A 22646-nucleotide genomic window follows, 5' to 3' on the forward strand; every position below is an offset into this window, starting at 1 on the left:
CAGAATTTTCCAGGCAAGAATACTGGAGTGGGTTGCCATTCCCTTTTCCAGGGGATCTTCCTGACCCAGGGATCCAACCTTTGTCTCCTGCATCTCCTGCATTGGCAGGCTGATTCTTTACCACTGAGCCACCTGGGAAGCCCATGTTAGGAGATGATACATGTTAAAGAGAAAAAATAGAGCAACGAAAGTGTGATCAGGATTTCTGAGAGTACAGTTTTAAATAGGAGGGATGTAACTTAAGCCAAGTCTCAAAGGAAGTGAGGGAGAGAGCCATGTGGATATCTGAGAAAAGAGCATTCCAGGCAGAGGGAACAGCAAGTGCCTAAAGTGAAAATCTGCCACCCATGTGAGAGGAACAGCAAGAAGTCCAGGCTGAAGTAGAGGGATCGTGATACCCAGTAAAGGAGGAGATTATGGGAGTTGGATTGTGGACGCCCATGTGGGCTCTTGCAGTAACTTCAGCTTTTATACTGTGTAAGGTCGGGGTCAAGGACAGATTTTGTGCAGAGGAGGGTTGAGACATCCCTTGCATGTAAATAGGATCCTTGTGGCGCCATGTAGGGAACAGTCTATGGGGCTGATGGAGGAATTGCTGGGAGAGCAGTGAGGAGGTTGCTGCAGTTGTTCGGTTAGGAGATGATGAGGGCTGGACCAGAAAGGAAGCAGTGAAGGAGAGTACAAGGTGACCTGGGAAGCTTCTGGGGGATGAGGTGGGGAACAAAAAAAAAGAGGGAAATCATAGATTGGGAGAAGGGAGACACTCTGATCTGGAAGGTCTTGGTGGAGGCTCTTGATAATTGGAGGAGAGACATTTAGGTCCTGGCTGAAGGCTCTCCTATAAACTGGAGGAGGTGGGCACTCCTAGCTCTTTAGTGAAACAATTTACCTGGTTTCCTCAGAGGAGGGTTTCTGAGTTTTGCATGAGGACGGAACTGGGTATTGAAAACAAGACTCCTGGTTAATAGATGAGGGTGAGACCTCCCGAAGCCCCAGTACCCCAACATTCAACCCCCCACCAACTTCCATCCCTCACCCTCCTCAGATGCTCGGGAATGCAGCCTTTCTGGTGACCCTATGCTTGGGTCGCCTCGCAGGTGGACCAGCAGCAGCTGTGATTGCCTTAACCCTCAGTATCAGGAAGCATGATTGTATTTCCGCAGCTCTTGATTAGGGACAGAGGCAGGTCTGGAGCAGGAGCTGCCTGAATTGTGCCTCCTTGCACAATTGGGCCCTGCAGCCACCTGATGCCATGGGCCAGCCCCCCTAGGCTGTGCCCTGAGCCAGGCCTGGGGCCCCACTGGAGCCCCCGGGACCCTGTCCGGCCATTTAGCTGCTGCCACGACCTGATGCCGCCTCGACCCTTGGAGACCAGCGGCAGTGCTTGGATCTGTCTCTTCTCTACCGATTTATGCTTTGCGTGGCCCTCGATGTCTGTGGGCCGGCCTGTCAGCACCTGGGTGTCAGTGTCAACCTGTCGAGATTCCAGGTTGGCTGCAGTGAGAGAACCTTAGGAAGGAAGGGGCTCTGGAATTTAAGGGCAACACTCCTTGATACTAGGGGCTTTCCTGGTGGCTTAGACTGTAAAGAATCTGCCTGCAATGCAGGAGACCTAGGTTCGATCCTTGGGTCAGGAAGATCCCCTGGAGAAGGGAATGGTTAACCACTTCAGTATTCTTACCTGGAGAATTTCATGGACAGACGAGCCTGGTGGGCTGTAGTCTAAGGGGTCACAAAGAGTCGGACACGACTGAGCAACTAACCTTCTCCTTGATACTGGAGTCAGTTGCTGGGGCAAGACTCCAGGGTTCCAGGGGTAGGACAGCCTCTGGGTCCTAGGGGTGGGACTGCTGAGGCTCCGGAGGCTGGGCTCTTTGGGTCTGAGATAGAGACTCCCCCCCACTGGGGGCGCGGGACTTCTGGGTTTTAAGGGTTGAAACACTAGGTCTTGGGTTTGGCATCTGTGGGCCGTGAGGGTGAAGGCTTCTGGTTCCTGGGGTGCAGAACTACTCAGTTCTAAAAGGCAGGACTCCTGGATTTGGTAGATGGAAATGTCCTCTAGGCAGCTGGAGTGAGTTCCACATCCCATGGCCTGAATTTTACGTACTTACCCTTTGGTTTCTAAAGATCGAAACTTGACCCTGTGGGGTGGAGATTACCAGAGTTGGGGGCTGGAAAGCCTCCATTCTAGGGACCATAATGTTACCTGAGGAGGCACTGGCCTGGGCCTTCAGCCTTAGCTTCTGGGTGGGTTCCCTGGCTGGCTGCCTGGATGCTGCTGGCAAGGTGCTGCCTCCATCCTGTCACCCTGTCAACCACCAGCACCCCAGCCCACTTTGCACACACATGTGATATCCTCTTGACCCCCTGGGGCCCTTCCACCCAGGCCATGATCTTCCTACCCCAAACCCAAAGTTGCACCGTGGACATACGCCTGGGCCCTGGACCCTGCCTGATGCTAAGTGTCTACTGTGAAACCAGCCTGTTACTGGGGGGCCAAGTCTTTCCCTGGCAGGAACTGGGTCTATGCCGCAAGGGTCCAAGGCCTCAGCCCAGCCTCTTCATCTTCCCTCTTCGGCAGGGCTTGATCCCATTCCTGACCCTTGCAGGGCAACTTCAGCTCCTTGTTGCTCATCTCAGGATGCCAGCCCCTCCCTGCACAATGTAGTCCCTGAGACCTTGTGCTTCCCACTGTCAGCCTCCAGCCATCCCCTCCTCCCCATCATGATCCAGACCCTCAACCTTGCCCACCCTAATGTGTCAGCCCAATTCTGATAGAAGTCCAGCGCCCAGCTCTCATCCTTCTCACTTCTCAGCCCTGGTCGTGGTCCAGTTACTCAACTCTTACCTCTTCAGGAACTCAGACCTGGTCATAGTCCAGCCTCCAAGGCCTTTCCCATCCTAAGCTCTTACTGACCAGCTGTGCCTCTGATCCATGGATGGTCCACCTAGCATTCACCTCTTTGAGGGTTTGCTTCAGCTCTGCCCAAGTCAAGTTTTCCAGCCCTTACCTCCACAGGGCCCCTGATACCATATTCCAGCCCCAGAAATTGGGAGTGAGACTCTGGCAACCACTTGCCACCAAGTAACCCTTCATTGCTACTCTTTCCCCAGGCTCGCTGTATCTGCACACTCACACTATTCCTATGTACTCTGGACACTTGTGCGGGGCTGATGCTGCAGCTGCATGGCAGGCCTGTGTCCCTGCCCAGACGCCAGCAGCCACCGAGGACAGGGGTGCAGACATAGCACCTGCAGCCTCCTGTATGTTCCCAGAGGCCTGCTGGCACCCTGCCACCCATACTTGCCACCAGAGTTCTTCCTGGCCTGTGTGGCCGACAAGGGTTGTGGCTGACAAGGGTTGTGGCCGACAAGGGTCATGCCCGTGGGAACCACCAAGTGCTCCGTGCCTGCCCACAGGCCTCCACAGCCACTTGCCAAATGATTGGTGTCTGTGTGCGGCCCTGAAGGACACTTGGCTTTTGCTGTGAGCCATCACCAGGGGGGTTGGCGGTGCAAGACCAGGTCTGGTCTTCCATCATCCTGCAGGTGGTAGTGAGAGCCACCATGTGCCAGGCCCACGAATGAGATACAGTGCCAAACAGGACTGAATTCTGCCCACACTCTCCTTGGGAAAAGGGATCTGATTTTCTCTCATGGCTGTATTTACAAAGCACCCATTCTGGTTCTCAAATTATTGTCCCTAGACCAGCAGCAGCAGCAACACAGGGCCTATCTACAATGCAGACTGCCCCAGACTTACTGACTCAGAAATGCTGGGATGGTACCCAGCATCCATTTGTAACAAACCCTTCAGGAGGTCAGAACTTCTGTTTGACCTGTTCCAAATCAGCTCACTGCACCTTTGAACCACACTAGGAGATAAGGTTAATCGTCATCTCTTTTTTCTGGTGAGGAAACTGAGGCACAGAGAAGCTAAGTGCTTCCCCAGATCTCAGCTGTAAGCAGCAGAACTGGCCTTTCTGCCTGACTCCAGAATCCTCCTGAACCTCTATGCTTTAGTATCTTTCTAACAATAATGTAAAAATAGTTCCAGTAGTAACATCAAAAGGGGGCTAACTTTATAGAGTGCTTGCTCAGTGCTAAGCCTTCTATTGGGCTTCCATGGTGGTTCAGATAGTAAAGAATCCACCTGCCAATGCAGGAGATGCAGGTTCCATCACTGAGTCAGGAAGATCCCCTACATAAGAGAATGGCAACCCACTCCAGTATTATTGTTTGGAGAATCCATGGACAGAGGAGCTTTGAGGGCTAAGGTTCAGGGGTCACAAACAGTCCGGTACGACTAAGCGACTAAAACACACACAAGCCTTCTATTACCTTAATTAATTCTCCCAATAGTCCCATCAGGCAGGTACATGTTATGGATGAGGGAAACCAAGGCATTGATGGTTAAGGAATTTGCCCAGTGTCCTACACCTAGAAAATGACTTAGCTGGGCTTCCCTGGTGGCTCAGTGGTAAAGAATCTGCCTGCCAATGCAGGAGACATGGGTTCAACCCCTGGTCAGGGAAGGTTCCACATGCCACAGAGCAACTAAGCCCGTGTACTGCAATTATTGAGACTGTGCTCTATAGCCCGGGAGCTGCAATTACTGAAGCCCTTGTGCTCTAGAGCCGGTGCTCCACAAAAAGAGAAACCCGAGCACTGCAACCAGAGAATAGCATAGCCACTACTCACCACAACTAGAGAAAAGCCCCAAAGCAGCAAAGGCCCAGGGTGGCCAAAAATAAATAAAAATTTTTTTTTCTGAGAAAATGAATTAGCTGGCATCTGAACATTTGTTCACTTATTGAGCAGACTCTCATCAACTTTGAGTCTTTATGTCCACGTTTCTTCTCCACGTTCCTCATGGTCTCTTGGCTCCATCCTGACTTTCTGTGTCTGACCCCTTCCTGCCTCTAGTTCAAATGCACCCTGGGGGGAACTTGTTTGGCTTGCTCTTTAGTTATAGACTGATGACCACCCCTATGTCTGTCGGCCATGGTCGTTTGTCCAGCCTTGGCACAACCAGCTGTGGCAGAGGTGGAGTCATGGGGACATGGTGTGGCCAATATGTCAGGCAGGCCTCTTACTGGCAGTGTCAAAATCCTAAACTGGGGAAATTAAAAAAAAAAAAGATTTGAAGCACATATAGCTGCAAAGACAGAAGGTATTTCTATCTTCAGGCTTAGCTAGATTAAGAATTTTCAATTGCAGTTAGAAGAAATCTGTTTCTTTCTCTCTCTTCTTTGTCCTGGTTTTCCCTTCGTTCCCCTGTGTGTGTGTGTGTGTTAGTCACTCAGTTGTGTCTGACTCTTTGCGACCTCATGGACTACAGCCCGCCAGGCTCCTTTGTCCATGGAATTTTCCAGGCAAGGATACTGCAGTGGGTTGTCATTTCCTTCTCCAGGGGATCTTCCCAACCCAAGGATTGAACCTGGGTCTCCTGCATTGCAGGCGGATGCTTTACTGTCTGACCTACTAGGGGAGCCCTCCTCTCTCTGTGTTAGCTTTATTCTCAAGCAAATTCTTCCCCTGTGGTGGCAGCAAGGCTTCTGCAACAACAGGAGGACAATTCTAACAGCTTTATAGTCCTCTCCCAAAATGTAACACCATTCCCCCACTAGTTGCCAAAGTCCTAGAGTCCCCACTCATAGATTTTGCTTGACCAACTATTGGGGCCCAGAGGAGGGAGGAATAGTCTGATCAGCCAGCTCTGATTCCTGTACCCATCTCTGGAGCCTGGATGTGGAGTCATCTCAATCTGCGTGTTGGAAATAAGGATGGGTGACTGTTAAAAAGAAGGTAGAGGTATCATTCTCAGTAGGGTGGGAGGGGACTTCCCTGGTGGTCCAGTGGCTAACAATCTGCACTCCCAAGGCAGGGGGTCCAGGCTTGATCCCTGGCCAGGGAACTAGATACCACGTGCTGCAACTAAGAGTTCACATGCTGAAACTAAGGATCCCGCATGAAACAATGAAGATCGAAGATCCTGAATGCTGCAACCAAGACCTGCTCAGCCAAATAAATAGATGCTTTCATTTGGGTTGTTTTTGTATTTTTTTTTAAAGGATGGGAGGACAGAAAAGACAGCCACCACTAGAGTCTATTGCCAGGTTTCCCGCAGGCCCAGACAGGCAGATAAGAGGTAGAATCATTTGATGATTCAAGGGATGGTCACCCCTTTCAGTAGGGGCTGGGATGAGTGGTGGGCCAAAAAAACCCCAAAGACAAAGAACAGAGAAGCTGCTTCAGTCACATCTAGGACCTGTTAAAGTAGCTAGCACATGGTATGGTATGTAGACACTGCTCATTGTGATTCTTTTTGCTGTTATGATTAATCCAAGGGGAGTTCTCAACAGAACAATGCAGCCTTGGGGTGCTGTTGGATGGAGGGTAGGCCTCTGGCTTGTCTGAGCCTGACAAGCATGTCTCTCCAGCCATGCAGCTTCCCCCATCCTCGCCCCACCCTCAAAGAGCCTCTGCATCTTGTGAGGAACCCTTGCTCTGTGGCCTGTCCGAATGTTCAGGGGGAGGTGTAGCTTCCCACTCCCTGGGATGAGGGCTCTGAGTGTGAGGATGGATTCTTCCAGGTAGGGGGTGACTGCATCCCTGTGTTCTTGCCTCCACAATGGCCAGAACTTCCCTGTGAGCATCCTCTTGGGTCCTTGTTAGAGTTTCACTTGGAGCCTTCCACTTTGCCTCTAATCTCCATGCACTTTCTTGAATGGGTCTCATGTCAGAACCTCTAGGCATACCCTCCCTTTAGTACCACCTCCCCTTTCACTTTCCTCCCTTCCTCCACAGCCTGGCCAGACTGTCCTGTTAAAGAATTGCTCCTCTTAGAGGAATTCCTTGGAGGTCTAGTGGTTAGGACTCCACCCTCCCACTGCAAGGGGCATGGGTTCGATCCCTGGTTAGGGAACTTGCATGTGTGGCCAAACAACAACAACAATAACACTATGTTGGAACTGAATTTTGGAACTTCCCTGGTGGTCTAGTGGTTAAGACTTCACCTTCCAATGCAGTGGGTAAGGGTTTGATCCCTAGTCAGGGAGCTGAAATCCCACTTGCCTCCTAGCCAAAAAAAACCCAAAACATCAAACAGAAGCAATATTGTAACAAGTTCAAAGACGATTTTAAAAATGGTCCACATCAAAAAAATCTTTAGGACTTCCCTACCACTCCAGACGGAGAAGGCAATGGCACCCCACTCCAGTACTCTTGCCTGGCAAATCCCATGGACAGAGGAGCCTAGAAGGCTGCAGTCCATGGGGTCGCTGAGGGTTGGACATGACTGAGCGACTTCACTTTCACCTTTCACTTTCATGCATTGGGGAAGGAAATGGCAACCCACTCCAGTGTTCTTGCCTGGAGAATCCCAGGGACGGGGGAGCCTGGTGGGCTGCTGTCTATGGGGTCAGTATTCTTGCCTGGAAAATCCCATGGGCAGAGGAGCCTGGTAGGCTGCAGTCCATGGGGTCGCTAAGAGTCAGACATGACTGAGTGACTTCACTTTCACTTTCCACTTTCAAGCATTGGAGAAGGAAATGGCAACCCACTCCAGTGTTCTTGCCTGGAGAATACTAGGGACCAGGGAGCCTGGTGGGCTGCCGTCTATGGGGTCGCACAGAGTCGGACATGACTGAAGCGACTTAGCAGCAGCAGCAACAGCAGTGGTACAGAGGATAAGAATCTGCCTGCCAACACAGGAGACACAGGTTCGATCCCTGGTTGGGGAAGATTTCACATGCCTTGGAGAGTTAAGCCTGTGCACCACACTACAACTACTGAGCCGGTGCTCTACAGCTTGTGCTCTGCAACAAGAGAAACCACTGCCATGAGAAGCCTGTGCACCGCAGCTACTGAGTAGTCCCCGCTCGCCGTAACTAGAGAAAGCCTGTGCACAGCAATGAAGACCCAGCGCAGCCAAACATAAATAAATTAAAAAAAATTTTTAATTAAAAAATTAAAAAAGAAAGAATTGCTCCTTCTATACCTGCCAACTGGGACCCCTGCAGCTGCCAAAGGAGGTCTGTGGCATCACAGATGGACTCTTCGGCTGTCAATTGCAAGGTGACCAGGGCTGTGGCCTGAGGGGTCAGAGATTAGCGCCTGACTTGCGGGTGTTGGGAAGGAGCGGACTGTGACTCAGACTCCGGGGACTCATGGGTCCCTAACCTCCACATCTACTTGGCTCCTGCTCTGAGCCCCATGGCCTCACTGCTGATTTCCCCACCATTACTCCCCAGCCCCCCTAACACCACCTTTGTGCCATGTGGCACTGTCTAACCAACCATATGCACCAACCCCGCAGCTGCAGAGCGCTGGAGCTGCCCCCATGCCCCTGCCAGTGCCCACTTGGTCATCTTCTGCTGGAGGGCTGACGCATGCCCTGTGCTCACTGCTCCTGCTTCCTCCGCCAAGGTTGTGCTTTCTGGACAGACAACTGTATTCAGTGTGGCTACCATCTGGCCACTGGTGCCCTGTGAGCAGCATGCCCCAGTGCTGGCCTGAGAAGTGCTATGATCACTGCAAAGGCTGCCACAGGTGGCTGGTACCACTGCCTGTTAGCCTAGTCCCCACCTGGCCCCACTGTCCTGGAGGAGCCACTGGTCTGTCCTGCCATGGGAGACTTCCACTTCCACATATTCGAAGGAGCCCACTGTGAATTCCCTGGCTCCTCTGTCTACCGCCTGGTGTGTCTCCGTGGCACAGTCCATGACAACTTCAGTCTGGGTTTGATGCCATGTGGCTGCACCAAGGGTCTGACCCTCTGAGCCTGTGTTCTGACACCAGACATGAATCTGAAAGATCTCAACCACAGCGGGGTGAGGTTCCAAAGGTCCACACTGACCCCCACCCTCTACTGTCCCCACTACCCCCAAAATCCATAGTGACCCCTGTTTTCCTGCTGTTGTCCCTTTATTGACTCTCCCGCTAGTCTTCAAAGATGTCCACTCAGATTCCCCAGGGGCCCCATTCACCGCCCCCCACTAATGGCTACTGACCCCCCTCCTCACTGACTTGCTTGTGGACCCCTTCCCACTGACTCTCACTTGTCTTTATTTACTACCCTTGAGACTCCTATCACTCTCTAATTAACTCTCCTTTGAGTCTTTGACTGATCATTTACACCCCTGTGGATCTTCCCATTGATCTGCCTATTGATATTGACTCTTGCACTGAATTCTCATGCCTTTCTGATATCCTAATTGAGCCTCTCTGATGCAGTATCTTATTCACTGAAGGCTTCCCAGTGGTGCTAATGGTAAAGAACATACCTGCCAATTCAAGAGACATAAGAGATGGGGGTTGGATCCCTGGGTTGGGAAGATCCCCTGGAGAAAAGCCTGGCAGCCTGACCCAGTATTCTTGCTTGGAGAATCCCCATGGAAGAGGAGCCTGGTGGGCTCCATTGAGCCTTTCATAGTGCCACATTAATTCATCAGTTTACTTTCTGAATCTACCCCAATGTACCCACGAGCTAAGTCCTCCCATTGCCACCAAAGCCACCTAAGTCTTCTCCTGATCCTCAGTGATGCATGGATCTGTCCTTCCACTGCCTCTATTTGTCCTCTTTGTGACCCTCCCCTTGCTCCCTCACTGACCCCTCCCCACCAACTCCTTAATTATTCTTTTCCCTCCTCATTGGTCTTCCATTGACCCCTCATTAATTCTGACCACTCTACTATTGATTCCCCATTGGATTCTTTATTGACCTTCCATTTCACCTCCAACTGACCTCCCATTGAATTCTCCTTCGATCCCTAATGACTAAACGTCCCTTAACCACCAATGTTCTCCTTGATCCCTCTCCAATCCTTCAGTGATATTTCCAGAAGAGTCTGCTGACCGCCACTACCCCCTTCCCTGGCTGCTGTCCCCACCCGCGTTCCCCCACAGTTGGCGAAGGGAATTCTGGAATCACCGCCCTTCATTCAGGACTGCAGCCTGCTCACGTACTGCCAGGCTGCCTGCCCTGCATAGACACCCACTTCAGCCTCTCTCTGACCTAAGATTGGGACACCCTGGTGCATGTGACACTGCTGAGGCCCTACAGGATCCTACCTATGCTGACCTCATGACGCAGGCAGCCCAAGCAGCCCCTCATTGCCCCTGCGCAACACCTGGAAGTTGGCAGAGATGCCAGGCTGTGGCCTGGTCTGCAGGCTCCTCTGCCCCAGTCTGTGTGGCCACGCACATACAATGGAGAAGTTTAGGCTTTGGTGGGCGGGGCCAGGTGAAGAAGGGTGGGACTTGGAAAAGAGCAATGACTAGATTTGAAGAAGTGGCCAGACCCGGAGGGACAGCAGTTTAACAAGGTCTTTATGGGTGTTTTTGTTATTTTTTTGTTTTTAGTATTTTTTTATTTGGCTGTGCCAGGCCTTAGTTGAGGCAACAAAGTTCCATCTTTGTTGCTGCATGCAAAATCTTTAGTTGGGGCACAGGGGCTGTTAGTTGTGCCATGTGGAATGTAGTTCCCTGACCAAGGATGGAGCCTGGGCCCCCTGTATTGGGAGCACAGAATCTTAGCCACTGGACCCCCAACAAAGTCCCAAGGTCTTTCTTTCTTTTGTGCCTGTCTCTTTCCCTCACCACCTGTCTCCTCTTTACATCCCAGCCTACACTTCAGGGTCATCAGGAGGCTGGGATTCCCATGATGTCCTGGAGGCACCCCCAACTTTGCTGTGAGTGGTCTGGCTGGGTCTGGGATGCATGCTAGGCAAGTTGTGGGCCAGCAGGAAGAGTCTCCTCTCCTGATGGGGATCAGAAAAGACCTGACATTGATGGAACTGGCTGAGGAGAGTGTGTAGGAGGGACACGCAAGGGAAAGAGAACCATAATTGCAAAGTTGTGGAGGTTGGAAAACATCACTAGGAAGCTAGCCTGACTGGGGGTAGGAGGCAGTAGGATTGGAAAAGTAAACTTGGGAGTCCAAGCACTCACCTTTACCATCCACCTGCAGTCCTCACTTGTCCACCTGAAGCCACTGTGCATGGACTGGTCATGGGGTCCATGTCCTGCCTCTCAGCCTGTTACTGAGTCCAAGCTCACTCTGCTTGCTGCACCACAGGCCAATAAATCCGAGACAAGGTGTTGAGGCAAGGAATATGATTTTATTCGAAAAGCCAGCTGACCAAGAAGATGGCAGACTAATGTCTCAGAGTAACCATCTTGTTGGGATCTGGATGCCAGGTTCTTTTACAGAGCCAGAGAGAGGGGCGATGAGGAACGAAAATCAAAAGGCAGAATAGAGAGGGAGAGGCAGTGGGGAAGTAAAGTGAAAGAATCTTTAGTCTTGCAAAACATCTCCAGGAATGGCCAACCTTTGGAAGGGGTGTGTTAATCTCTTCTTTTTATTGTAGATATTCACAGGTGAGTAAGGTCAGATTATCTCTCTATAATCTGAACAAAAGCACTTTAGTTTACAGTCAGGAAGAGGGGCAGGGTCTTCTGAGGCAGGCTTGTTTTTGTTCAGTGGCTCAGTCATGTCCAACTCTTTGTGACCCCATGGACTGCAGCATGCCAGGCTTCCCTGTCCTTCACTATCTCCAAGAGTTTGCAAAATAACAAAACCAACAAAAAGCAAGTCAAAGAAACAGTTTCCAATATGCAGTCAGAATTGGCTTCTCTGCAACAAGCCCTGCTCACTCTTCTGATGCCATGAGGACTGTGAATGTGACCCTGGCGTCATCTTTGATGGCACAGATTGTGCATTCCAAGACCACTGGGGCTGCTTCCACAAGGGATGTGACATGCCTGTAAGAGAGGTCCCCAGGCCTGGGTGGGTGGGCACAGAGTCTCCCATATCTTATCAAAATAGTCCTTTCAGGACACCATATCAATAAGACTTTCAGTTGTAACTGACAGAAAATGATGCTGACTATCTTAAATACAACAGGAAATATATCTACTTTTCTTTGGGTAAAGTTGAGGCTTTCAGTCAGGGCTGGATTTGGGGACTCAAATGATGTCACTAGGACTCAAGTTTCCATCTTTCATCCCAGCCTTTTCCTTTTTCTGTGTTAGCATAACAGGAGGAAAAAGGGCAGGACAAAACTTTTGAAAGAAAGACATCACCCAAGGACACAACATAAACTGATTAGAATCAAATGGGACCAAGATGGCAGACAAGACTAGACCCTGATCCTCAATCAGCAAGTGAAATGACACACCCAGAGGCACCATGACAGTTCCAAGGCACTTTCAAAAGACCAAGAAATTGGGCCACTGCAAGGAACTGTGCATCAGAACAGTGACCAGTGGAAATCTCCACCTCTTCTCCAAAACAGATGGAATAATCCTCCCACTCATTAGCATATGAAATTACCCAACCTATAAAAACTAATCATGCCACATTTCGCAGGCGCACTCACTGGCCCTGTGCGATGTCCCATACTCTGTGGAGTGTGCTTCTCCCTGAATCTGAATAAATCCACTTCTTACCTATCACTTTGTTTCTCACTGAATTCTTTCTGTGATGAGGCATCAAGAACCTGAGCTTCATTAGGTCCTGGAACCGGGTACCATGGGTTTTGGCCGGATTTGAGTCCCAGCCACATGGGTTAGATTCCCAAGCAGGGTTTTGGCTGGCCTCAAGGCCCAGCCACTTGGGTTCAAGTCCCAGCACATGGGATCAAGTGCCAATCTGAGGTAAATGGTTTCATTAGCATCTATATTAATTAGACTTTTGGGGCCAAGAGCTATAACAGAGGCTCAACATTACAGTGACTTAAACTTGATAAAAGCTTATTGCTCTCTCATGAACAGCCCAAGTAAAACCAGCTCATTTCCTCCAACTCAGAAACACAGGCTCCTTCTATCACACAACACAGCAGGAGGCAGCTCTTGGACTGCAGGGGTGAGGAATGAGACAGCTGGAGATAGCAAGCATAGGCACCTCTCTTGACAAGGTATCCATGCAGAAAGGGGAGAATAAAGATCAGCTAGGGGACTTCCCTCGAGCTCCAGTGGTTAAGACTCCACATTCCCAATGCAAGAGGCACAGATGTGATCCTTGTTTGGGCAACGAAGATCCTGCATGTCTCAACGGCATGGAACAAATAATAATATCAGCTAGGATGAGCCAGAAGGCAAGGATATCTTAGAACTAATTTTTATCAGTATTGAGATGGGAAAAACTCAGGGATGTTTCAGTGCTGATGGGCAGAAGACAGACAAGGAGAGGTTGGAAATCCAGCAGGAAGAGATGCCAGGATAAAGGATGCATTGCTCCCTTGAAAGCAGGAGAGCAACAGCAGAGCTGGGATCTGGGAAGGCAAAATCGATAGTTTTGGGAGTTCTTTTGTTTGTTGTTTCTATTTATTTATTTTTGGCCATACCTCACGGCATGTGGGATCTTAGTTCCTCGACCAGGGTTCAAACCCAAGTCCCCTGCACTGGAAGGTGATTCTTAACCACTGGACCACCGGTGAAGTCCCAGAATGCTATTTATTAGTAAGGGGAAAACAAACCTGAAATCTCATGATGAGAAATAGAATCATCTGTGAGTTCAGGGTTACCTGTAGGGGGTGGGAGGATGGGAGAGAACAGCTTGAACATCAACCACAACTGTCAGGTAAGCTAAGCCAGACAGGTAAGCTTGACCCTTTGGTTCAAGGGTCAAGAGACTCCTGAGTGTCTCCTAAACTTCTAGTGTAGCTTTGGGTAAGTGACTCAGCCTCTCTCTATGCCTGTTTGCTCATCCACAAAAAGTAGTGATAAGAAAAAAAAAAAGTAGTGATAAGAACAGTACCCACCATACAGGGTAGCTGTGAAGATATATATCAAGTGCTTGGCATAAGTGCTCAGTAAGTATGAGCTGTGATTGCTCTTGTAACCATTTTTATTTTATCTTTGGAGAGGCACTATGTATATGCATGATAAGTTGCTTCAGTTGTGTCTGACTCTTTGCAACCCTCTGGACCATAGCCCGCCAAGCTCCTCTGTCCATGGGATTCTGCAGGCAAGAATACTGGAGTGGGCTGCCACTCCCTCCTCCATGGGATCCTCCTGACCCAGGGATCGAAACCGTGTCTCCTGTGCCTCTTGCACTGGCAGATGGATTCCTTCCCTCTAGCACCAGCTGGGAAGCCTTCAGTATGTATAGCAAAGTTGTTAAAACTAGAGGTCATGAAATCTGATCCCCGAGGTTCAAAACCTGACTCTGCCACTTACCAGGTATGTGAAGCTGGGCAGGCTATGTTATTTCTCTGGCCTCAGTTTCATAAGAGTCATATGGTACAGACCGTCTCATCAGAGTGTTGATGAGGATTTAATATCACTTAAAACATTAAATGTTTAATAAAATGTTTTAAATATTTACTATTTTCAAATAAATGGATTACATAAAATAATATAAATTAGGTGACAGTATATTAAAATACCAATTGCATCATATTATATTACACATTTTATTAACCTACTGTGTTATACATTTTTATAAATAAAATATTAAAGCACTTGAAAGGGTGCCTGGCACAGAGTATGTGCTCAGTAAACAGTTACTAGATTATGAAGACACAGATGAGAGATGTGACAGGTTCCAGAGGCTTTTTTCATTTTTCCTCTCTAAAGTTCCCTTCTGAGACAGTGTTTATTATGAAAAATTTCAAGCATCACAAAAGAATAGTGTTATGAAACCCCATTACAGTTACAAATATTTTGCCATGCTTCCTTTCATCTTTTCCTCCCACTCTTTGTTTTGTTTGTTCTGTAGGATTTTAAAGGAAATCCCAGACCTTATTCCTCTAGCAAAGAACCTGGTATGTGTTTGTGACAGAGAGACACCAGCAGGAATCACAGCGGTTTCAGATCTCCCTATTGACTCCCAGGGCTTGCCTTGTGGCTCAGCTGGTAAAGAATCTGCCTGCAATGCACGAGACCTGGGTTTGATCCCTGGGTTAGGAAGATCCTCTGGAGAAGGGAATGGCAATCCACTCCAGTATTCTGGCCTGGAGAATTGCATGGACTCGGCTCCAAAATCACTGCAAATGGTGACTGCAGCCATGAAATTAAAAGAGAATTGCTCCTTGGGAAAAGCTATGACTAACCTAGACAGCATAGTAAGTAGGGACATTACTTTGCTGACAAAGGTCCATCTAACCAAAGCTATGGTTTTACCATTATGGATGTGAGAGTTGGACTATAACGAAAGCTGAAAAAATAAAATAAAGAAAGAAAGCTGAGCGCCAAAGAATTGATGCTTTTGAACTGTGGTGTTGAAGACTCTTGAGAGTCCCTTGGATTGCAAGGAAATCAAACCAGTCAATCCTAAAGGAAATCAGTCCTGAATATTCATTGGAAGGACTGATGCTGAAGCTGAAACTCCAATACTTTGGCCACCTGATGCGAAAAACTGACTCATTAGAAAAGACCCTGATGCTGGGAAAGATTGAAGGCAGGAGACGGGGAGGACAGAGGATGAGATGGTTGGATAGCATCACCTAATCCATGGACATGAGTTTGAGCAAGCTCCGGGAGTTGGTGATGGACAGGGAAGCCTGGCGTGCGGCAGTCCATGGGGTGGCAACGAGTCGGAGACGACTGAGCAACTGAACTGAACTGAACTGATCGACTCCCAGACTCAGGCCCTCTCCCCAGCCCCTGACCAGGCTAGTCTCTTGCGGAAGAACGCATGCCCAGATGGGCGGTGGCGTGGTCGCACGCTGGGCGGAGGGATCCCGGGTTATCGTTTCCCGGTCTCCCACGCTCCGGGTGCTGGCAGGTGCGGGTAGGTGCTGGTAGGGTGTTGAGCGGGTCGTGGCCTTGCGGGCCTCCCAGCGCTACGAGGACGCCTCCGAATAGCCTGCGGGAACTATAACGGAATTGCGCCTGACTACCTGATACTTCCTGGCGGTCTGCGGAGTGCCAACATAGTCGAAGAGTTCCGTGTGGGCTGGTTTCGGCTTCAACAGCTAGGGAGGCCCCTCCCTCTCCTACCCTCAGATACGGCTCTCTTCGGCAGAGAGCGCTACCGGCCCAAACTGGCTGCGTTTGGGGGTTTATAGCCCACGGCATATTCTCAGCATGTTCTGCCTGCTGTGACCCAGGACTTTACCGCGTATTCCCGTCCCCAGGGGTTGGGGCCCTCGATGTACACTTGCTCTGGGAGTGGGGATGCACGGAGCTTCCCATGGTTGCTTTAATAAATGAGGATAAACCCACGTGTGTGCCCATCTTCTCTCCCCCAGTGCCCCCAGAGCTCTGGGGAACACAAGGATCCTAACCTCTAGCTCTCTCCACTCGCAGGACCCAAGAGTCAGGTCAGGATCCCCTGGTCTCTTCCGACCCCAAACCTAAGAGTCTCAGCGTCTAGCGTCCTCCTCCTCCAGGCCCTCAGGAGTACCGTCCTCTCAAGGACACAGATGTCCAGTGGGGCGGGCCAGTGAACCATTAGCTCCGCCCCTTACACACAACATTGTGACGTAGAAGCAGCGACAACCTATGAGGCGCGAAGGCGCCGAAAAGCTGGGAGCGGGAGGCGGAAGTTCCTATGGCTGTGTTTCACCGCTTCTCCCGCTTGTGCACGGGCGCCGCTCCGTGCCCCGCGGCCCAGCTGCTACCATGAGCCGGCACAGCCGGTTGCAGAGGCAAGTTCTGAGCCTGTACCGCGAACTGTTGCGCGCTGGGCGCGGGAAGCCGGGCGCCGAGGCACGGGTGCGGGCGGAGTTCCGGCAGCACGCCTGCCTGCCACGCTCCGACGTACTGCGCATCGAGTACCTGTACCGCCGCGGTCGGCGCCAGCTCCAGATGCTACGCTCGGGCCACGCCACGGCCATGGGTGCCTTCGTGCGTACGCGGGGCCCGACCGAGGAGTCCAACGGCGCGGGGGCCCCAGGGACCCTGTCTGGTGAAGGTGACGACCCGAGTAAACCGCTAGACAGCCTGAGGACACCGAAGACCCCGCTGGATGGACGGTGACCGGCTGAAGGGCTCGCCCGATGGCTCAGGGGGACTGAGGACTGGGGAGCCCCCCAATGGAAAGTGAGAGGTCTTGAGAAACTAAATCGACAGATTGAGGTAGTTGAAGAACCCTCCTGGGACGTGGGGTGCGATGGCGAGAAATGCCCGGCTTTACTTGCTGTATGGTACCGGGTCAGACTTAACCAATGAGGCTTGGGGCGTACTGTCAAACTGAAAGCTACTTATCCTAAGGCCTGGGGAGCCAAGACGCCCCTCTGTTGGACAGAAAGAGACTGACGCCCTTGTCTAGAACTCTGAGAAATACCACTGCTGGCTCCTCAAAGAGACTCCTCTCTCCTGTATTTAACTCTGAGAAGAGCAGATGAGGAGGAGTTTGGGACGATGCCCTGATGGACGGTGAGAAGCCTGGAAACCCCCTCAGAAAAATCTTTACTCCATTGAGACCAACTGGGATTGGTGAGGAAGGGGGTAAGGGGTCTCTCACCCCGCTAATCAGTTAAAGACCCCCTCAAGACCTATACATGATGGTTCTGAGGCGAAACCTCCCCTCACCCACCCCGATTCCTGCTCCTTTCCCTTCTCAAGACTGTTGGACAAAAAGGCAATAAAATGGGGGTGTGCTTACTTCCCTGTTGGTGGTGGTAAAGATTTGATGTGTTTGGGGGATTTTGAGAGTTATCAAGAAGTGACCCTCTGGCAGGGATGGGTGTGGGGAACCCTCTAGAATGGCAGATTGGTTGGAGCAGCATAGTTCTTTCTCCTGGGCAGATCCATAGAGGGAACCCACCCTGGTTTGACCCCCAAGGAAGCCCCTGTTGACCTCTTAATGGAAGGTAGTGAGTCAGAAGAGGAATGGTGGAGCTGAGGAGGCCTGGCTGGTAACCCCTGCGGTAGTAGTGGGACCCTCAAACCTGGCTAAGGAGTCCAGCCTCAGCTACAAGCTGGAATTGTTGTTAGCAAGGCCTAGGGGTGGGAAAGGAGAGGTGGACCCATAGGCCACAGACATACCTCTTCCCATGCCCCCACAGGGACATGCGCTAGACATTCCCTGAGGTGCTGCATTTTGTAGCCCTCAGCTGTATTTGCACCCATTAAAAGCAATTGAGAGGAGGAGGACCTCAGGAAAGGAACTCAGAGCTCAGATCAAAGGTAGGATGCCATGGCATGCCTGCTGCTCAGTCTTGTCTGACTCATTGTAACCCCATGGACTGTAGCCTGTGAGGCTCCTTTGTCCATAGAATTTTTTCCAGGCAGGAATACTGGAATGGGCTGCTATTTCCTACTCCAGGGGATCTTCTCAACCCAGGGATTGAAACCACGTCTCTTGGGTCTCCCGCATTGGCAGGCAGGTTCTTTACCCCTGCACCACCTGGGAATCCCCAAAGGTAGGATGGACCAAAGAGAAACACAGTCTCTCCCCCAATCCCAATGGGGGAGGCAGTTACTCAAATAGTTATCAAATGAGGTTGAAATCTGAAGAATTATGAAGTGTTTGCCAGAATGTAGGGATAAGCTCTGAGCAGGGGGACGGTGTGGGTAAGGGCCTGGAGAGGGCGAAGGGGAGAAATGCTGGGGCCTGGAGTGCCCCAGAGCACAGGCTGTGCAGTTCATGCAAGTGGCTTCTACTTCAGCTTTGTCTCTGGTTGGTACTCAGCCTCCATGCCCATGTTCATCTGTCCGCCTCAGTTTCTTCCACCAGGGTGTTGCTATTAATCCTGGCCTGGTTGCATTTCAGAGTAAAAACCAAAATCTTGAAAGTGGCTAGTGGAGTTAAGTCCTACCCATCCAGCCCGCATTAGAGCTCCACCTGCATCTCCCTCCTCTTCCTCCTGCTCATTTCTGGCTGCAAGATCTTGAGCCCTAATAAGGTCCAGGATGGGAGCTTCTGGCAGGGTTGCAGGCAGTGATCGAGTTCTCACTGGGGCTGGGTGTCCTGGTCAGAAGGGAGTTACTGGGTGAATGTCGGGTGATTAAGAGCTTGGACTCTGGAACTGGAATGCTTAGGTTTGAATCGCAGTTCTAACTTACTGATTACTTGATCAGAGGCAAGTGATTTAACCTCCTTGTGCCTCAACACCCTTAACTGCCAAATGGGCATACTAACTACAATAGTGTCTCCCTTATGCAGCTGTTATGGTATGTTTTTGTTCAGTCGCTAAGTTGTGTCTGACTCTTTGCACACCAGGCTTCCCTGTTCTTTACCATCTCCCTGAGTTTATTCAAACTCATCTCCATTGTGTTGGTGATGCCATCCAACCCTCTCATCCTCTGTCATCCCCTTCTCCTCCTGCCTTCAGTCTTTCCCAGCATCAGGGTCTTTTCCAATGAATCAACTCTTTGCGTCAGGTGGCCAAAGTATTGGAGCTTTAGCATCTGTCCTTCCAATGAATATTCAGGATTGATTTTCTTTAGGATTGACTGGTTTGATCTCCTTGCTGTCCAAGAGACTCTCAAGAGTCTTCTCCAACATCACACTTTGAAAACATCCATTCTTTGGTGCTCAGCCTTTTTTATAGTCCAAACTCTCACGTGACTACTGGAAAAACCATAGCTTTGACTATATAGACCTTTGTCGGCAAAATGATGTCTGCTTTTGAAAACATTGTCTAGGTTGGTCATAGCATTTCTTCCAAGGAGCAAGCATCTTTTAATTTCATGGTGCAGTCACCATTATGACACAGTGAATTAAATACCTGTGGCAGCAGAGGGTGATGTCCCAACCCCATAACCCTCCTGTCTACTTGAGTTCACTTGTAGCTGCAGAGGAGGGTTCCCAAGAAACTGCCAGCTTCCTGCTCTGAGCCCCTGCATCTCTGCTCTTCTGCTTGAGGGCTTTCTAGGAATTATGAGAGGTGGGTTAATGCCCTCAGGAGCAACTGCAGCCTGTGGGGGACTACAGTCACTGGATAAGTGCCCCAGGTGCCTGTTGTCTGGTGGGACTGAGCCCCAGGTACTCAGTGGCTCCCGCACCATAAGCATATGTTTCGCTTTTGCCCTGTTCACTGTCTCTCCTCATTCCCTAACTCCTGCCTCCTGGGATCACATTGCAAATAAACCACCTCACTCAAGCCCTTATCTCAGAATGTACTGATGTTAAACCACCCTCCTTGGTCCTGTCTGTGTCTGCTGCTGTGTTTTCGCTCTTCTAAGGGACAGGGTCACTGCTTGTCAACCTGTCAAAGAATCTCCTGATCTAAAAAAAATTGCTATAAAGGACTTAGGGGGTGAGAATAATTTGGAATATGGATTGTGGCTTAATAATAGAATGGAATTGAGTGTTGAAATTTCCTGAATCCAGTAACTATAGTCGTGTAAGACAGTGTCCATGACATTAAAAACTATACACTGAAGTATTTAGGAGTAAAGAGCATCATGTCTACAACTTAGTCTCAGATGGTTCCAAAATATATGCATAGATGTATTACTGAGAGTGTGAATGGTGAAGCCCATGGGGTTAAATGTTAACAATTGATGAAAGTGGGTAAAGGGTATGTGAGAGTTTCTTGTTACTAGTCTTAAAGCTTTTCAGGAATTTGAAACAAAACAAAAAGTTACCAAAAAGACAATGGTCATATCAATGTCTTACTGGTCATTTGTCTTTGGATGCCAGATATCTTCACATACAGGGTATATTTTTACAAGAGATTTGAGAAAAACAAAGCCTGTATTTTCTGAGACTTGGATAGACCTCTCGTGCATAACTTTCTCACAGATTTAGCAATCAATTTAAATTCCTGACCTTCAAAATAGTAACATCTGCTCTCCCTCACAGGTTCTGATCTCCACCCTGTCAGGAATGACAGGTCACTAGACTATGTTCTTGTCTTGGATCACAAGCTCCACTGTTCCAAAAGGGTGACCAGGTGCATGAGGTGGTCCGGGGGCCCTGGGGAATTCTGGGAAACTCGTCATACTGGATGAGGAGCCACAGGTCACACCTGCAAGTTCCCACCCATCCCGTTCATCTCTCTCTCCCTAGAATGTCAGCTCCACAGGGACCAGGATTTTAGCCTGTCTTGTTCACAGTCATAATCCTGCTCTTTGACCTGGTTCATAGCAGACACTCAGTGAGTAGTAAATGAATGAGTGAATGACATGGATTTGCTCCATTACTGAATTGGTTGGGATGATACTGCCAAGACTCTGCCCATCCATCCAATTTGCTGGTGACCCCAGGGACACCATGCCTCCTCCTCAGCTGGGGACAGGATCTGGTCTGGCAGTTGAAAGAGAACAGACCCAGGTTTGCACAGACATCTCCCTGAATGTGGAATTACTCTGAGGATCTGCTGCTTCCTGCCCCCCACCCCTGACCCCAGGGTCCATTCCACCTTCTGGTAACAGCTCCCTGATTTTTTTTTTTTTTTGAGAACTACTCCCCCTTACCATTTCAGTACAAGCAAGGCTGACTGCAGCCCCCAGTGAAGCATGTGACACTAGCCAGAGGAGGTGGCTTCAGAACTTAGACGGTAAAGAATCCACCTACAATGCAGGAGACCTGGGATTGATCCCTGGGTTAGGAAGATCCCCTGGAGAAGGGAATGGCTACCCACTCCAGTGTATTCTTGCCTGGAGAATTCCACGGACAGAGGAGCCTGGTGGGCTACAGTCCATGGGGTCACAAAGAGTCAAACACAACTAAGCGACTTTCACTTCACTGCAACTCTCCTGTTGGGCTTCCCAGTGGTGCTAATGGTAAAGAACCTGCCTACCAATGCAGGAGACATAAGAGACTCGGGTTTGATCCCTGGGTTGGGAAGATCCCCTGGAGGACAGGATGGCAACACATTCCAGTATTCTTGCCTGTAGAATCCCATGTACTGAAGTGACTTAGCACACACACAGAACTCTCTATTGACTGCTAAATTGGTGGGATGTAGGTTTGGTGGTTTCGAGGGGCACTCCCCACCATTTGGATAAGACCGAAGCCAGAACAGGAAAGAACTGAGCCCCTGGATCCAGCTGTGCTTGCAGTCCTGAACTTTTAAGTTACCCACAAAAATTAAGTATTAATTCCCAGTTTTTTAAAAGAGATTACTGCTGTTTTTGTTTGCTTTAAATATTTATTTATTTGGCTGCACCGGGTCTTAGTTGTGGCATGCAGAATCTTTAGTTGCATCATGCAGGCTCTTTATTTTTTTAGTTGTGGCATTCGAACTCTTGGTTTCAGCACATGGGAGCTTCAGTCTGCATTGCAGCATGTGAGATCTTCAGTTGCAGCATTCAAACTCTTAGTTTCAGCATGTGGGATCTAGTTCCCTAACAAGGGGTGGAACATGGGCCCCCTGCATAGGGTGCTCACTGTCTTAGCCTTAAATCAATGGAGGCTGGGTTTCACTCACTTGCTCCATGCGTGGCCTCAGGCTAGTGGCTTCCCCTCTAGAGCCTCAGTTTCCCATTTCTGTTAAGCAGGGACACATCATTGGGTGGTTGTGAGAATTCAAGGAAGTGTCTGTCTTAAGTGCACATCCAGGAGACTAGCATGGGGCTCCTGCCTCTGTTCTTGAGTCTGGTTCTGCTCCACCTCTTGTCCTGATACTTTAAGCTCTGGGAGAGGATAAGCTTAGACACCTGAAGCTGGGGACTGGACTCCAGGACTGAGCCGTGGCAGTTCAGCTTGGTGACCTGGGAGAAGAGGGCTTTCACAGTCCAGTCAGTGATGGCCAGCCTGGGAGCCCACCATGTAGAGTGTTTGAACAGAGCCCCTGGATGAA

At 50.0% G+C, this 22646-nt stretch overlaps 1 protein-coding gene across 1 annotated transcript; it reads left to right on the plus strand.

Moving 5' to 3' along the window:
* Nucleotides 1-16450: 16450 nt before the first annotated feature.
* Nucleotides 16451-17556, plus strand: SDHAF1 (succinate dehydrogenase complex assembly factor 1). The gene has a single exon (XM_019979167.2). It carries the CDS (start codon nt 16453-16455, stop codon nt 16927-16929), a length of 477 nt encoding a protein of 158 aa, XP_019834726.2. The 5' UTR covers nt 16451-16452; the 3' UTR covers nt 16930-17556.
* Nucleotides 17557-22646: the final 5090 nt, after the last annotated feature.

The sequence above is a fragment of the Bos indicus genome, chromosome 18 (assembly GCF_029378745.1).
Source record: "Bos indicus isolate NIAB-ARS_2022 breed Sahiwal x Tharparkar chromosome 18, NIAB-ARS_B.indTharparkar_mat_pri_1.0, whole genome shotgun sequence".
NCBI lineage: Eukaryota > Metazoa > Chordata > Mammalia > Artiodactyla > Bovidae > Bos > Bos indicus.

Bases quoted from the DNA above. Each gene is read 5' to 3' on its own strand.
- SDHAF1 (XM_019979167.2), top strand. From the start codon at position 16,453: ATGAGGCGCGAAGGCGCCGAAAAGCTGGGAGCGGGAGGCGGAAGTTCC.